The sequence below is a fragment of the Vigna unguiculata genome, chromosome 5 (assembly GCF_004118075.2).
Source record: "Vigna unguiculata cultivar IT97K-499-35 chromosome 5, ASM411807v1, whole genome shotgun sequence".
In the NCBI taxonomy this organism is placed as follows: Eukaryota; Viridiplantae; Streptophyta; class Magnoliopsida; order Fabales; family Fabaceae; genus Vigna; species Vigna unguiculata.
Window position 1 is genome coordinate 3,016,163 of NC_040283.1, and position 16,384 is coordinate 3,032,546.

At 35.7% G+C, this 16,384-nt stretch overlaps 3 protein-coding genes across 4 annotated transcripts; 2 read left to right on the forward strand and 1 right to left on the reverse strand.

Moving 5' to 3' along the window:
* The first annotated feature begins 1,736 nt into the window (after nt 1–1,736).
* LOC114186119 (cyclic nucleotide-gated ion channel 2) lies at nt 1,737–7,394 on the forward strand. Its single transcript, XM_028074147.1, has 8 exons — nt 1,737–2,138; nt 2,399–3,053; nt 4,972–5,187; nt 5,300–5,610; nt 5,886–5,997; nt 6,076–6,312; nt 6,475–6,561; nt 6,654–7,394. Exons 1-8 carry the CDS (start codon nt 2,110–2,112, stop codon nt 7,137–7,139), a joined length of 2,133 nt encoding a protein of 710 aa, XP_027929948.1. The 5' UTR covers nt 1,737–2,109; the 3' UTR covers nt 7,140–7,394.
* Nucleotides 7,395–7,991: 597 nt separating this feature from the next.
* LOC114184818 (phosphatidylinositol 3,4,5-trisphosphate 3-phosphatase and protein-tyrosine-phosphatase PTEN1) lies at nt 7,992–12,953 on the forward strand. Of its 2 annotated transcripts, XM_028072130.1 has the most exons (8): nt 7,992–8,374; nt 9,243–9,554; nt 10,181–10,357; nt 10,841–10,954; nt 11,185–11,379; nt 11,668–11,904; nt 12,112–12,213; nt 12,532–12,953. In XM_028072130.1, the coding sequence occupies exons 2-8, from the start codon at nt 9,279–9,281 to the stop codon at nt 12,685–12,687; spliced, it is 1,257 nt and encodes a 418-aa protein (XP_027927931.1). In that variant the 5' UTR covers nt 7,992–8,374; nt 9,243–9,278; the 3' UTR covers nt 12,688–12,953. The 2 variants fall into 2 exon arrangements, with proteins under 2 accessions (XP_027927931.1, XP_027927932.1); XM_028072131.1 differs by lacking the exons at nt 7,992–8,374; nt 9,243–9,554 and adding an exon at nt 9,655–9,898.
* Nucleotides 12,954–12,994: 41 nt separating this feature from the next.
* On the reverse strand, nt 12,995–16,350 carry LOC114184821 (tRNA (guanosine(18)-2'-O)-methyltransferase). The gene is made up of 5 exons (XM_028072134.1): nt 15,627–16,350; nt 14,794–14,932; nt 14,441–14,502; nt 14,030–14,168; nt 12,995–13,438 (listed from the first exon to the last, which is right to left on the reverse strand). Exons 1-5 carry the CDS (start codon nt 16,130–16,132, stop codon nt 13,310–13,312), a joined length of 975 nt encoding a protein of 324 aa, XP_027927935.1. The 5' UTR covers nt 16,133–16,350; the 3' UTR covers nt 12,995–13,309.
* Between the last annotated feature and the right edge of the window lie 34 nt (nt 16,351–16,384).

Consider the following 16,384-nt stretch of genomic DNA (forward strand, 5'->3'; position numbering starts at 1 on the left):
TTATCATATGAAAAATATCTAGAAAAATAGAGAGTATTTATCATGTATTTTTAAACTAAATATTTTCTAGAAAAGACAGTTTCCTAACTAAAAACAAACCTCTATATATTATGAGAGAGAGAGAGAGAGAGAGAGAGAGAGAGAGAGAGAGAGAGAGAGAGAGAGAGAGAGAGAGAGAGAGAGAGAGAGAGAGAGAGAGAGAGAGAGAGAGAGAGAGAGAGAGAGAGAGAGAGAGAGAGAGAGAGAGAGAGAGAGAGAGAGAGAGAGAGGAGAGAGAGAGAGAGAGAGAGAGAGAGAGAGAGAGAGAGAGAGAGAGAGAGAGAGAGAGAGAGAGAGAGAGAGAGAGAGAGAGAGAGAGAGAGGAGAGAGAGAGAGAGAGAGAGAGAGAGAGAGAGAGAGAGAGAGAGAGAGAGAGAGAGAGAGAGAGAGAGAGAGAGAGAGAGAGAGAGAGAGAGAGAGAGAGAGAGAGAGAGAGAGAGAGAGAGAGAGAGAGAGAGAGAGAGAGAGGAGAGAGAGAGAGAGAGAGAGAGAGAGAGGGATTGTATGGTATTATTAGAAGCATAATATATGGTTATTAAATGTTGAAATTTAGGCTTTTAATTAATACAGTAAAAATTAATTTATAATAATCATGAATGTAGGAAAAAGTGTGTGTGTGTCTGTGTGAGATATATCAAGGACATAATACATTACTATTAGTATAAACTATACAAAACTTTAACACTATTCCCTCAATGTAATATATTATACTAGTTTTTTACATGGACATGGTCTTAATGTTGTGTTGTGGACATGTACTATATATGGAATTAATTTTATTAAATAAATATTTTATTTACATGTATGAAATTAGTGATTTTCTTTAGGGATTAATCATTTATAAAATTATCGAGTATTTCACATTAATCACACGAACCAAAAGTAAGAAAAATATTTTTTTAAAATAAGGAAAATATGACGGATTTTTAATTAATTTATCAGAATCTTATCAAAATTTTAATTAATGAAAATAAGTTATAATTTGTAAAATTAAAATAGTTAATTAGATTCTTTTTTCCGAAACAAATTGTTTGAAATATAAATGAAATGAAGCAGGTATAGAATAGTAGCTAATAATTCAAAACTAATCTTATTTATTTTCAAACAAAAAATGTTTTTTTTTATGAACCTGTCTCATCAATATTTCAAAGTTTGATCTTATGTCAATTTAATCGATTCGAAAATAAGTAAAATTAGATCACAAGATGGTTCCACCATTACATTAATATCACATTTTGGGTTCAAGATCGTTGAGACCGAATAGAAAGTAAATTTTCAACAAAAATGCTACATACTCAAAATAAAATAAAATAAAACGGTGCATATATTAATTAACAATATCCTTGTACAGACAGCATATAAAATATGTGATCGCAGAAATGTTTGGATTCAAACAATACGTGTCATTTAATGAAGTTTGTTTTTATTGATCGAGCAGGAAGACAAGCCAGCTGGAGTGGGGAGATTGGTAGAATGTTTTCATGTTTTCAAATCATTCAACATTTGACATACATTTCAAAAACACACAATGAAAATATTAATTTTTTCAAATAATCTCATGCCATCATCATTGATAGAAGCATCTCAATATTTTGCAATGCTGAAGAGAAAACAAGTTGTGCCTGTGTATTATCTCTATGAGTGACATATATATGATTAGGGTTGCCGAATCGTGAATGATTAAAATGGGAAGAGATAAGAAGAAAGAGGAGTGGGAGTGTGTATGTGTAAGATGAAGTAGGGAATGGCATAGGGAAGAGAGGGAAGAAACAAAGATGGTGGTCCCAAAGGTGGGAGAAAAGGGTAAAGAGCAAACAGAGGGTTGGGTCGAACCACGTAATAGACATTCACAGAGAGAGAGAGTAGTACCAACCAACCCCACCATCACTCCCTCAACGTTGCGTAACCGTAAGCTCCATTTCCCTCTTCACATGCAAATTCATCATCTTCTTCCAATGCTCTTTCTTATATACTCTTCTTCCATGTGCCTCCACTGACACACTTCAACCCCACTTCAACTTTTCTCCTTCTAACGCCCCCTCCTCCCATGGTTTCTCTCCATCGTCAACCATGCCCAACACCTTCTCCTCTCTCTTCTGGTAATCTCACACTCTTACCGTCTTTCATTTCACTTTCTATGCCCAAAATGTCATTTCTTCACCCTTAACAAATTTTCAAATACACTATAAAAATGGGCACCATTCAAATTTTTGTTTGCGGTAAAATTCATGAATTGGGGATAGATATTCCAAGACATTCTATGTTTACAAATTATGTCACATGTTTCTGTGATAACTGGGCTATAAGGTTTGTTTTAGCGTGATTTTAATATTGTGTGTGTGTGTGTGCGTTTTGGCAGGTGGATTGGTAAAAAGTTGCGAAGAAGGAACACGGATAGTAATGGGGAGAGTGGGAACAACGACAACGTTGGCGGTGCCGTTGTTGTGGATGATAACCCGTTTGGCAGCACGGTAGAGTGTTACGCTTGCACGCAGGTTGGCGTGCCGGTGTTTCACTCCACCAGCTGCGACAGTTTTAACCAGCCGCAATGGGAGGCTTCGGCCGGGTCCTCCCTGGTTCCGATTCAGAATCGGCCCAATAAGGTTCTCCGGTTTCGGGCTGCGTCCGGTTCGAATATTGGACCGTTTGGGCGGGTTTTGGATCCGCGGAGCAAGCGCGTCCAAAAGTGGAACCGCGCGCTGCTGCTGGCGCGTGGTGTGGCGTTGGCGATTGACCCGCTGTTCTTCTACTCGCTTTCGATCGGCAGGGAGGGTTCGCCGTGCCTGTACATGGACGGAGGGCTGGCGGCGATGGTGACGGTGGCGCGGACTTGCGTGGACGCGGTGCACCTCTTGCACGTGTGGCTGCAGTTCAGGCTGGCGTACGTGTCGCGCGAGTCGCTGGTTGTGGGGTGTGGGAAACTGGTGTGGGACGCGCGTGAGATTGCGTCGCATTACCTGCGGTCGTTGAAGGGGTTCTGGTTCGACGCATTCGTGATCCTCCCAGTTCCCCAGGTGAGAGGATTTTTCGAAATTTTCTGCTTTTTCCTTTCTTCACACCACACTCACTTCATCCTTCTTCTATCTCCATTTTTGCTCACGCACAATAACAATATTCCAGGCTTTGGGTGAGTCAGTGTAAGAAAAATTCATACAAAATAAAATAATATCAATAGGGATTTTTTTTTTTGGTTGAAAAAAAAGTGGAAGAAAATTAATTTCTTCTACTTACAATTTCTAATTAAGTGAAATTGAATTTTTTTTTTCTCTTATTTGCTTTCTATCCACACTTGCAAACAGATAATTTATCTATAGATTCTGTAATGATAAAAGAATTAAAAAAGTTATGGGAGACACATCCCTACACTCATCCGTATTTTTAAATTTAAATAATACAATTAAAAAATATAGAATGCTAAAATGATAATTTAAAAATTTAAAAATTTAAGTTTATATTATTTTAAACAGAAAAGCTAGGCAATTATATTGGGTAAAAAAAGTTAAATAGTTTTATACAGTGACAATAGAAGTAGTTAAGAAAAACATATCTATCTTTTTACTAAAGGATAAAATTGTTAAATAATAAAAAATAACATTAAAGGAAGTTAAAAAAATCATCTCCTTAATATAATGATATATAATGATGAGAGGAAACATATGGACTTTTAAGGTGTATATTTGTATTTTTTTTTTTAATTTGAATAATACAATATAAAATAGTTTGTAATTTCAAAAGAATGATTTAAAAATTAAAAATATTATTCATTTATGTTATTTTACCTTGTGAAAGTTAAATGATTATATTTGGTGGAAAAATTGCATAATTATATGTAACGACGATATAGGTAGTTAAAAAAAATTTCCTTCTCTTAAAAGAATAAAATTGTCTTATAAAATAATATATCCACTTTATATAATGATACAGACTATGATATAGGTAAAAAAATATATTTTTTTTAAATTAAGGAGAAATTCAAATTCATATTATAATGAAAATAATGGTAAGGAATGTCATTTGCACTCTTTTAAAAAATGTTGAAGTTTGAAATACTTAACTAGTAAATTTGGATAAACTTGTTAATCTTTAACTATTATTAAACAATTTCTAATTTTAGAAGTTGTAATTTTTTTTGTGAAAAGTTAATAATATTTGCAGGATGTGAAATTAGGGTTTGTAGATGGAAAATTTATTATATTTTGAGTGGAAAAAGGTTGAAAACAATTCGATCGATTCCATTTGTGAAGTGTAGGAATGTAAAAAGGAGAATTTAGGGATTTCAGTTAGACTAAAACCTCAACAGGAACCAAATTTGCTTAGTTTAAACACGGGGACTAGATTATGTTCAAGAAAAAGAGATTGGAAGAGCGAACTGTTCATAATCTAAATTAAAGGAAACAAAAGTGTAATTGATACATTTTTCTGTGTAATCTTATTTATCCATTTTCTTTGTAGCATATATAACATGTGCTATTTTAACATATCACTCATTATTTTATAATAGTTTTATACATAATAATTGAAGTGACCAAATTGGAAGTTTGCCTGAAGTGAAAACAATAGTTATTGAATATTGTGTTAACATCTTTGACAACTTTTTAGATACAGTTAAACTAAAATTCATTTCAAATTCAAGCACTCTGCATACAGTGTTGAATGTTTGATTTCACTGTCTGCTACATTCCATCGAGTGTTACAGGACTACAAACCATAGACATCTCACATGGTCAGTAGCACAGTGAAATATATTTATTAACAGTGTGTCAATGTTTCACAGTCACAAACACCTTTGTCTTCATCCAAATGTTGTCACATTGTTAATAGAATATACTTAAAAAGGCCAATAAAATTAACAGATACCCTATTGCGTGTTGTGTCTCTTCCTGTTTAAAGGATGTCAACTCGCTTTTAACTACATTCTCCTTCTGTTTGCAGGCTGTGTTTTGGTTGATAGTGCCAAAATTGATAAGAGAAGAGCGAATCAAAATCATTATGACCATAATGCTATTGATTTTTTTGTTCCAATTTCTCCCCAAGGTTTACCACAGCATCTGCATGATGAGGAGAATGCAAAAAGTCACGGGCTACATCTTTGGAACCATTTGGTGGGGCTTTGGTCTCAATCTCATAGCTTATTTTATTGCTTCCCATGTAAGTAAACCCCCTATAACTAAAGTTTGAGCCTTTCTATGATGAAGTTGTCACTGAATTCATTGCTAAAAATGTGAACATTTTTGTCTTTTCCCTCGTGGTTAATTTGTAGGTTGCTGGAGGGTGCTGGTACGTCCTTGCAATTCAACGAGTTGCGTCATGCCTTCGGCAGCAGTGTGAGAGAACTAATGGATGCAATCTTTCTGTGTCGTGCTCAGAGGAGGTATGCTACCAGTCTTTGTCAGGCGCAATAGGAGATTCTTGTGGTGGAAACTCAACAGTAGCGTTGAAAAAGCCTTATTGCTTAGATGTTGAAGGACCTTTCAAATATGGGATCTACCAATGGGCACTTCCAGTCATATCAAGCAACTCTTTGGCTGTAAAGATTCTTTATCCCATTTTTTGGGGTTTGATGACCCTCAGGTAATTTGGTTAATAACCAGACTGTTTATGTTAGTATTTTTCAAGTCAACAAGTTCGTAATTGTTCATGTTAGAATATCTAAATACCATAGAGTTAATCAGTTAAACAGAAACATCTAGCATTGTTTTAGCTAGTTGGTAGTTTTTTAATGAATTCAGACAATAGATTAGATTTGGGTTCATGCAAAAAAATGTTTCCCTAATGCGTTTGATTGAGATGTATCCAAATGCCATAAAGCTTCTCGCCTGTTTGAATAATCCCTACTGTTCTTGCAGCACTTTCGGAAATGATCTTGAACCCACAAGTAACTGGCTGGAAGTAATTTTCAGCATATGCATCGTACTCAGTGGACTATTGCTTTTCACATTGTTGATTGGTAACATTCAGGTATGCAAAAACCATTATTGTTGAGTATGAAAAGATGCTCACACTGAAACATGGTGTAACAAATGGGGTCATTCCCAGGTATTCTTACATGCTGTGATGGCAAAGAAGAGAAAGATGCAGCTGAGATGTCGAGATATGGAGTGGTGGATGAGGAGGAGGCAGTTGCCGTCACGATTAAGGCAAAGAGTTCGCCATTTTGAACGTCAGAGATGGGCTGCCATGGGAGGAGAAGATGAAATGGAAATGATCAAAGACTTGCCTGAGGGGCTGAGGAGGGACATCAAGCGCCATCTTTGCCTCGACCTCATTAGAAAGGTCAGTAATATTCACTCCCGAAAAGTAAAACAGTAGTATCCTTAGATGTTAAACCAAGAAAAACAAACGAAAGAAGCTCCTATGTAGTAAAACATTAATTAACCAAACATTTTGTTATTAATAAGAATGTTGTTGAAGCATTGAACTTATTCTGTTTGACAGGTTCCTTTGTTCCACAACTTGGATGAACTTATTCTTGACAACATCTGTGACAGGGTGAGGCCCTTGGTGTTCTCTAAAGATGAAAAGGTATTAGTCATGTAAACAATTGACATCATCTGATACCAAATTTTCTTCCATGTGCAAAAGATCATGATGTTGTTAATGCTCTTGTTAAACAGATAATCAGAGAAGGTGATCCTGTACCAAGGATGGTGTTCATCGTGAGAGGACGCATAAAACGCAGCCAAAGTCTGAGCAAAGGCATGGTGGCCTCAAGCATCCTTGAGCCAGGAGGGTTTTTGGGGGACGAGCTACTTTCATGGTGCCTTCGCCGGCCGTTTATCGACAGACTTCCGGCGTCCTCAGCCACATTTGTGTGCCTTGAATCAGCAGAAGCCTTTGGCCTTGATGCAGAGCACTTGAGGTACATCACCGATCACTTCAGGTACAAGTTTGCCAACGAGAGGCTGAAGAGAACAGCAAGATATTACTCATCCAATTGGAGAACCTGGGCTGCTGTCAACATTCAATTTGCTTGGAGACGTTACAGGCAGAGGACTAGAGGTCCGGTGACCCCTGTAAGAGAGAGTGGAGGCACTGAGCGCAGGCTCTTGCAATATGCTGCAATGTTCATGTCAATAAGGCCACATGACCATCTTGAATGAAAGCTTCTATCCATGTTCTTCATATTGTTGTTGCTTCCTCATCCTCAATAAAACTGTCTCAACTCCATTAAACCGTATGATTTTTGAAGTTGTTGTGGAAGCCATGGAATTATTCATGAAATGTATACTAGAAAGCAAGAAAGTGTGAGTAATTGCAAAATCATCTGTGCCCTGTTTGTTCATTTTATTGTAAGTTTGACAGTGATTTTTTTCATGGGATTTGCATCTTGAGCAAAATGAATAACTGATTGAGAAGAACTAGTCAGATTTAGTTACATTATTGTACGAGAATTTCCCTGCTATACAAAAGGGTGACTTAGGTTCCATTCTTACGAAGTTCATGTTTAGAGAGTGAGACAGTGAACTTTAGAAGGGACCAAGTCTCACACTTGATGCAATATTTATGGAGTTCTTTAAGATCTAACCAAGAAGTCAAAAACTCTAAATATGAGATCACATAAGAAAAAAAAAAGGAGGAAAATGGATTTTAGTGAGTAAACTAATCATGTTCGAGTAATTATTTGATTTCACAGTACAGACTAAATTGAGGTCATACCATACAGGAATTTAAATGTGAATTTAATTTATACAATGTACATACAGATTGCCCAAATTTCATATTTATGATTTCTAATTGTTTGAGAATAATATTAAATTATTTAAATATTTGAAAAACCATTAAAGTTTTAATTCAATGCATGTCTCTCACATGACTTGTAAGACCTTAATCTATAAAAAAAATGACAATTTTGGAAACCAGGAGAAATTATGCATTTCATAATAAATTCTACGAACAGAAAAAATTGTAAAGTCATATATGAGTGAAGTGAACGAAGAGCGTAAAGTGGTTTGGTTCCTTGTGAAATGCCTTATAACAGAAGAGAGAAAAACTAGTGGGGAAGAACAGAGTTAAGACAGGACAGAACAGAAAAAAAACAGAGCCTTTCCTATGTTTTCGGCTGTGTTGTGTCCAAATTTGGCGATATTGTGATGAAATGAGGTTATCATTACCTCTAAATATGGCAAATCATTTCTGCCAATCCCATTCCCAAATTTTTCTCTCTTTTGTTACCAACCTAACCTATCACAACATGGGTCATGGAGGTCCTCCTCATTTCACCTCCTCATCAGCTTCTCTAGGGTCTCCTACTTTCCTTTGGAGCCCTAGGTTTTGCTGTTTTATGCTATTCCAGTTTCAGAGCCCCGATCTGCAGCTACATGTTCCGCTTAATTAAGTATCATCATTCATCACAACCACTTTCTCTCTCTTTCCCTCTCTGTCTTTTGTTTTCATTTTTTCTTTGTTGGATAATGTGGCTGTGAAAATCACATATTTGTTTTACTGTAGTGATCTGGGACGGAAAATTTATGCGCAAATGTTTTAACTTTTTGAAAAGGAAATCTTACAACAAAAAATATACAAAATTTGATAACTTTAGCCAGATCGTTTGTTCAGCTTTTACTATGGATCATAAATGCAATTTATAATTTATACTTTGGAGGATGTAATCTCTTGCTTATTGCTGTGATATGGTGTCACAATTATCAACATTATGGTAAATTGCGGACAAATATGACGACGTTGCGTTGTGGAGACCTCAAAACCATAATATCAAAGACTGTGGTTTAAAACCTTTAACAACCTGATGTTGCCTGAAACCTATAATTTCTGTTAAATGATTAGTATAATCGCAGCTTCTATATAATGTTGTTTGAATTGTATTTAATTCTTAGTATAATATGAAAAAAAGTACCTGACAAACACTTGTAATGCTTCCTTGTTTTTTGAGTTGGTTGAGAATGGATATTATTTTCCTATAAGCTTTTGTTTCTTCCATGAATAATTGTGCACCCTGCAATAGAGTAGAAATTGTACTATAAAGCTTCATGAATTAATGATCAATAATGGCTTAAAATAAGTCAAGTTTCTCAACATTTTTGTTTTATGTTTATCTTTCTCAACAACTTTGTAAATATTTATTTATTGGTGACATTATCTCACTTCCCTTTTAAGCGGTTCACTGTTTTTCTTTTCTTTTTCTTTTTGATTGTGCATCTAACCTTAGCACTCTGTATTTTACAAACTTCTTTATTTTGTCATAGGTTACTTGTCAGTGGCGAACCTGACATATCAACCTGATGGGGTTGAAACTTACAAAGCAGGAACCACCCAAAGCTGAGGACCTAAGTATACATCATCACATGATCAATTACCTAACCAAGAATTTTATTCGTAACTTGGTATCTAAGCAACGGAGGAGAATGCTTATAGCTGGTTATGATCTTGACATGTCATATATCACCGATAGAGTATTAGCAATGTCATTTCCTTCTCAACGAATGCGAGCAATGTATCGAAATCCTCTCTGGCAGGTTAAATCTGTGTTGGACATGAGACATTATGAGCATTATAAGGTGCACCTTCAACTCATAGTCATGTATACTGCATATCATTGATCTTGTCTACCTTCAATGTATTAGAAATTCATCATGATTATACATACTTGTATAGTTGTGCTCTAATGTGTATGTCTATTGAACTGTACATTTTTTGGATATCAATCATTGGATGTTTTTTTCTTTAAATTCAGAATTTCTTTTAGTGTGTCTTTGTTATTTAATCTAGTCTTGGGCATGGCAGTCGTTAGTTTCTTGTAGCAATCTTTCAAATGGAACTGATGTTATATTTACTTGATGAAAACCTCCAGACTTATCCCCTGAGTTCAGGCCAATTATTTGTGTACTTGTCAGACATAGAGGTCGCTTGTGGGTTATATGATTTTCGTTTTTCATTTCTTGTTACTGATATCTACTTTTCTTCATTTCTCTGATATAACTTACATATTCATGAAAGTGAATGACACTATTATTATCTATTTTATCATATGTTTACTGTGAAGACTAATCAGGAATTTTTTTCTTGTTCGATCTTCTGACTAGTTATCAAGGTCGACAAATGACAGTTGTAGAGGCTGTTGTTTGTACCTATCCCACTATCACTCATTGTTATAGCTAATGTATACCACTTCTAAAATTTTCAGATCTATAATCTCTGTATAGAAGAAAGTTATGATCCTGCTCACTTTTATGGACGTGTGGAAGCATACCCCTTTGATGATAACCATGTGCCATCTCTTCAAATGATCAGAGATTTCTGTGAAAGTGTGGATTCATGGCTGTCAAGTGACCCCAAAAATATTGCTGTTATTCATTGCATGGTATGAGAGGTCACACTTCCTGTTAGAATCTTTAGCAAATTTCAAATAAGATTTAGAATTCATCACATTAAATTTTGGGGAAATAAATAACTCAATAAATATTATAGTATGCTACAAATGGGATTAAGTTGTTATGGACTTCACTTCATCTTCAGAATGAAGCCTTCACTTATCTAAATTAGTTTTAAAGTTGTTTGAAAGTTTGCCACAAATGGACTTAAGTTCTTATGGACTTATGGCTATTCACTCTTAATGATCCTAGAAGCTTATATTTGATATTTCATAAAGATTGTGCAGATTTTTTCACTTTAAACTATGTATAAATCCGAGCCCTCTTATATATCAATGTAACTTAAAAGTAAGCGAAATTTTGGTTGGATGCTTCCAAGATTAATTAGTTTGATACAAAGAAGAGAATACTCTAGCACATCAAACTATAACTAGTATATTTTGTTCTTATTTGTATTCTTTGGTATCATGCAGGCAGGAAAAGGTAGAACTGGATTAATGGTGTGTGCATACTTAACTTATTGCGGTATGTCAGCAGATGAGGCTCTTCAACTATATGCAGATAGGCGAACAACCAATAATGAAGGAGTAAGTTAAATTAGGTATAGTTCCAACAATTTTAAAAGTAAATCTATCTTCACTAACAAAAGTTTTTGCTAATGTTTATCATTTTCAAAAAAGCAATGACTATCCACTAATGGTAAACTGATAAGAAATGAAATGGGTCTGAAAGTGAAAATAATATGTACTTTCTTTCAACTCAAGGAAATTAATCAAAGAACTAAGTTCACTAAATGTTATTGCCTATGTGGGATCAGGTATCAATACCAAGTCAAAGACGTTATGTGGCATATTGGGATAGTCTACTTTCTAATTGTGTTCCAAGAGGAACTGGAAATGGAACACCACAAGTGAAGTTGCCTCAACCGTTTGGCAGAGAATTGCGGCGAATCAGGCTTTATGATACAGTCAACATTGACACTATATTCTTTGTCATCTCAGAGTTACAAGAGGCTAGTTCACCACTATCTATGATGCAACAATGATTGGAATACTGAATTATCTTTCTAGAATGGTTTATAAAGGACACATTATATTTATTTTCTTGTTGGCATGCTAATTTGGATTATTTACACGTTAATAGTCTGATTTAGGTTGGAATACTTGTACAAAACTGGTAATTGAGCTGATTATTAGTATTTCCCAACACATCTGTAGGATATATGAACATCCCTAAATAATGTATTAGATATAAGACTTGGTTTTTATACTCATCAAGATGGGTTCCTATTTGTTCACAGATTCCTGATCAGGTGTATCGTCCACCAGTGGAAGCTTACCGTAGCAGCTGTAGACAGATTAAGAAAGGGTATCAGAGAAACAACAGCCCTCGCTATTATATATCTGTTCTTGAAGAGGATAGTGATGGAAAGCAATCAGAAACAGAAGAACCTCGCATTGTAGTTCAAATGGACACAGAGAGTCCTGTTATATACCAGAAGTCATGTTTGGACCATTACTTTGATAAACCTATACAAGTAAGTAATCAATGAGGAGGATTTAGTCCTTTTGTAATCAGTTTCTTTCCTATCACCCTTGTATTGGTTTTGCTCATTTATGTTTTACAAATTGTGAAAAAAGAATATGAAACTGCACAACCTCAAGAAGTATTGGAATTCTTTTACTAATATCCATTTTCACTTCTACCAGCAAATGTTCTGATTTCACTTTAAATATTTGGACAGGTAACTGGAGATGTACGTGTCATATTCTATGAGAAAATGATAGGTGGTCGTCTTTTCTACTGTTGTTTTAATACAGCTTTTATTAAGAACAGCTTGCTACAGGTAATCTAATCGCATCCTTTATTCTTGGTAGTTTAGTTTTGTTTGCTGATACACTCATCGCATCCTTTATGTCCTTTTTCATGGAAAATCTTTTGAACGTGAGGCTTATTAAACACTGACATTATACTAATAAACAAGGAAATATAAGCGAGTAGATATAAGCGAGTAGACAAAACAAACTAAGTTATCAAGATTTTAACTACACGATATTATTTTAGAAATGCAACTGTGAATATGAAATGAACTTCATATGGCATGTCATGTACAATTAAGTAAGGAATCCAGTGTGTTGACAGTGTTCCCTTTTGTATTTTGTAGCTCACAGTACAAGAGTTGGACAAAGTTGGGAAGAAGGGAAGTTCAATATGTGGTCCTGACTTCTGCCTAGAATTATTGTTTGGTCCTGCTAATACAGGATATTCGTCATCAAATATATCCAATGATGAACATTCTAGTGATGATTCTTTGTTATAATAATAAAGTTTTTTACATAATATGAAAAGTTCATATCCAATTAACTGGTGTAACGTATTGCTGCAAATGATCCCCCAACCATTAGTCCCTCACAGTGCGATGTAGCAAGTGCATTCATTCCTCCAACTGTCTTGCCGTGTAAATTTTCATTGGCGAAAGGCTTGGGCAGTGAGTGTAATTTTTGTATTATGTTAGTGATCGAGTAGCATTTTGCTGAAGATGAGGTTGTGAGCCTTTTAATGCAAAATTTCACCAGTTTTCTTGTCGGATTTAGTTTCAATGTTAAAACAAATTAAAGAATCATCCATTCGTGTAAAAATACATCAAGAGTTTGATAACAACATTTTTATCTAATGCCCGGAAAAATCCACATAAAGAAAATACCATTACAATTTGGATGACATCATTCCCCGTTTCTAAGTACATTGGTTAAGGAAATAATCTATACTCTTAAACAGAAGCTGGGTAGTTGGTAATCTGCGAGCCTTGCACACCATGTTTCAGCTTAAGCTACTTTGTCGGAATCAATCAGAACAATATAGTCTCTGGTTTGTCTCCTTGTCGAGGACAAAGAAGCAGCCAAACACACAATCAGAAGAAGTTTGACTTCCTGTTGTTGCTGTTAGGTAAATGTTGCTGCTTTACGCGTTGCATAATCCTCGACAATACTGATCGAACTCTTGCTATGGCGGAGTGAAAACTCTGCAAGTAGAATCTGGCATTCTTCTACAGTCAGATCACCATGACGGCCCTGCATATGTTGCAGAAAATTCATCCCCTAAGATGTCAAGGCATGCAGCAAACTTTGACAATGGCATAAAAAATTGTTTGAACAGTATATCTTGTTTATATCTTTATTTACACGAAAAATCAATTGTGTTTTGCTCACAAATATTTCAAAAGAGGTTCTATTTCCTATTTGTATATGCAGGGATTAAACAGCTCTGATGTAATTTTATGATCCTTTTTGGCTCACTGTTTTCTTTTAGTTCAGGATACCTGATTTCCCCTCACCCCATTTGCACAATTGTACCTTCTACCGATTCTATCAATTCCTTCTTTAAAACAAAAAAATTCCATGATAAATTAAATAAATTAATCTACCGGTTTTCAGGATTAATCAAATTTAGAAGTACAAAACTGAGAAGCAGCTTTTTCAATTCCTTGACTTCAGACAAAATGAAAGATGCTCTTTAATTCATCAGATGGAGAGTGTTAAGAATAAAGATTTGCCATAAGTATTCACCGCAAAATCACTATTAAAATGACAAAATCCAGATATAAGATTCAAATATACGTACGAGTCTTCATTGATCACCACATACATAACTAAAATAATTACCATGCGAGATATTCTATTACAAACAGCATGATGCATGAGGATTCCTGCAGCGACTGAAACATTGAAAGAGTCCACCATTCCTGCCATTGGAATACTGCAGTGCAAATCTGACAACTCCAATGCCTCATCACTAATACCCCTGCAACGTGAACATAATCATTGTTAAATACATACAAAACCTGAGCAAAAGTAGAACCCAAGTCACAGGAAATATAACAACAATTTAACATTTTCTTTCAAAGTCAAGATTGTTGGTGATTCCCTGACCACCAGTTAATATTTTAAGCCAACAAGAATAAATGACAATACATCGGGCTCCCATTTGCGTTGTGTAAAGTATTACACGGAATTTTCTATATCCAATGGTTTATAAAATTAAGTATAGCACATAAAGAAAAGGCACGAATTAACCTATTTTCATTTCCAACCACGATTGCAGTTGGGTGCGACCAGTCTAAGTCATGAATAGAAACCTGTACACAACAAGAAAAATGTTAGTAACATAAACTGACATATCAATTGAAAATTTTCAACATTTAGTTTAAGGACTTATGATAATGAAAATCAACAATGAATGCAAGGCACTAATATATACTATGATTACAGGGTACACAATATCTCTGGAAATACCCATGTTAGAGATTCAACAAAGTTTTAACTTTTACGTAACACAACACGCACCTTTATCCGTACTTGGGATCATATATATAAATATTTGAAACAAAGCACAATAGGCAAAGAAATATAGTATAAGCAAATCATACCGCATCCATTCCCACATGAGTTGTGGCAATTCGATAACCACGTGATTTTAACATTTTAAAGCACTCCTTCGTAGAGTCCCACAGTTCAATGTCCAACCATTTCTCTGCACCCATGCTTACATGTCGATTATCCTTATACCTGCAACAAGGAAGCCATAAAAAACATTTCAACCAAAAAGGGTCTCCTAACTTCAGTTGTACTGGATAATAACGAAATCATAACCTAAGACCCATCCCATAATCACCAGAAATAACATCAGCAGTTTCAATAATGAATAAACAACACAATTCAGAATTCATAATAATAATGCCTTAAAATATTCCCGAAACTTGATGCTTGACATCAGTTTCATAATATCTAACAAGACCATGGACCGAAAAAAATCTAAGAATAATCACCATTTAGTCCCAAAAGGGGCACAGTTGCATCAGATTAGTCCCTAAACCTAAGAAAATTCCAATGAAGTCTGAAACATACGTCATGTTAATCCCTAACAACTTACTGTCTTGTTAATCCCCAAAACATACGTTGATATTATTATGTAATCACTTTATTTTTTTAATTTTGGATTAATGTTATTGATAGATTGCACTTACTGATGGATTAATGTTATCTAAACTAATGTAACAGTATATCCTTTCAGTAACTAAAACGATGCTTCACTCTCTCTAATCGAAGCTAAAATATCCGCATTGCTGATTGAAATCAAGACTACTCACTATGAATTATATGATTACTCTATGATACATCAAATCTAAGTAGAAAAGCTAAACCTATCTGAGAGTGAAACGAGAGTGCTCCTAAAATTTCACCTCTACAATGTCAACAACACCTTTTGTTGGTGTCACACGACACGACGTGGACGGACTGAACGCCGAGCGCGTCGGCGGACCGGAACGCCGCAGACACGTTGCCGAAGTCGCAGAGCCCTTCGACGACAAGGCAGACGGAATAGCTCCGGTTCCGAACCACGCTCCCAAACCTCCGCCACCGGTCCTCGGAGATGCAGGGTGCGAGGACCTCGACGACCTCGGCGCTAGTCAAAACGGTGCCGTTTTGACAGCGGAAGGCGTCGAGGTAGGGAAACCAGCGAGGCGCATGAGATTGGTGAGGGAGAAGAGGCTTGCGGTCCATCTTCATGAGCGTGGAGACACCGTCGGGGCTGGTGAGGAGGTGCTGGACGGTCGGATATTGGAGTTCGGATTCTTCGGCGGTTAGGGCTGACGTGGAACATTTCCGAGTTAGTGTTAGACGTTGATGTGGGAGGATAAAGGTTCGTTTGAAGAAGGAAGAAGAAGAAGAGAGTGGAAAACACGTGAGGGTTTTGCAAGCACTCATTAGCAGTTGCAGAGTTCAACCACAGGATTCTCGTTTTCCGTTGATAAGAAAAAGAAAGATAGTAGGAGACAGAGGCAACAAATTTAAAATTAGGGCTAAATATTACTTTTGGTAGTATTCATAGGGTAAAACATGATTGCAATTTAAAAATCATTATTTTATTTAATTGACAACAGTTTGGAAATATCAGAATGGGGAAGAGCTAAAAGCAAAACTATACGCTACCCCACAGGTGTTGAAGTGGCTATAAAA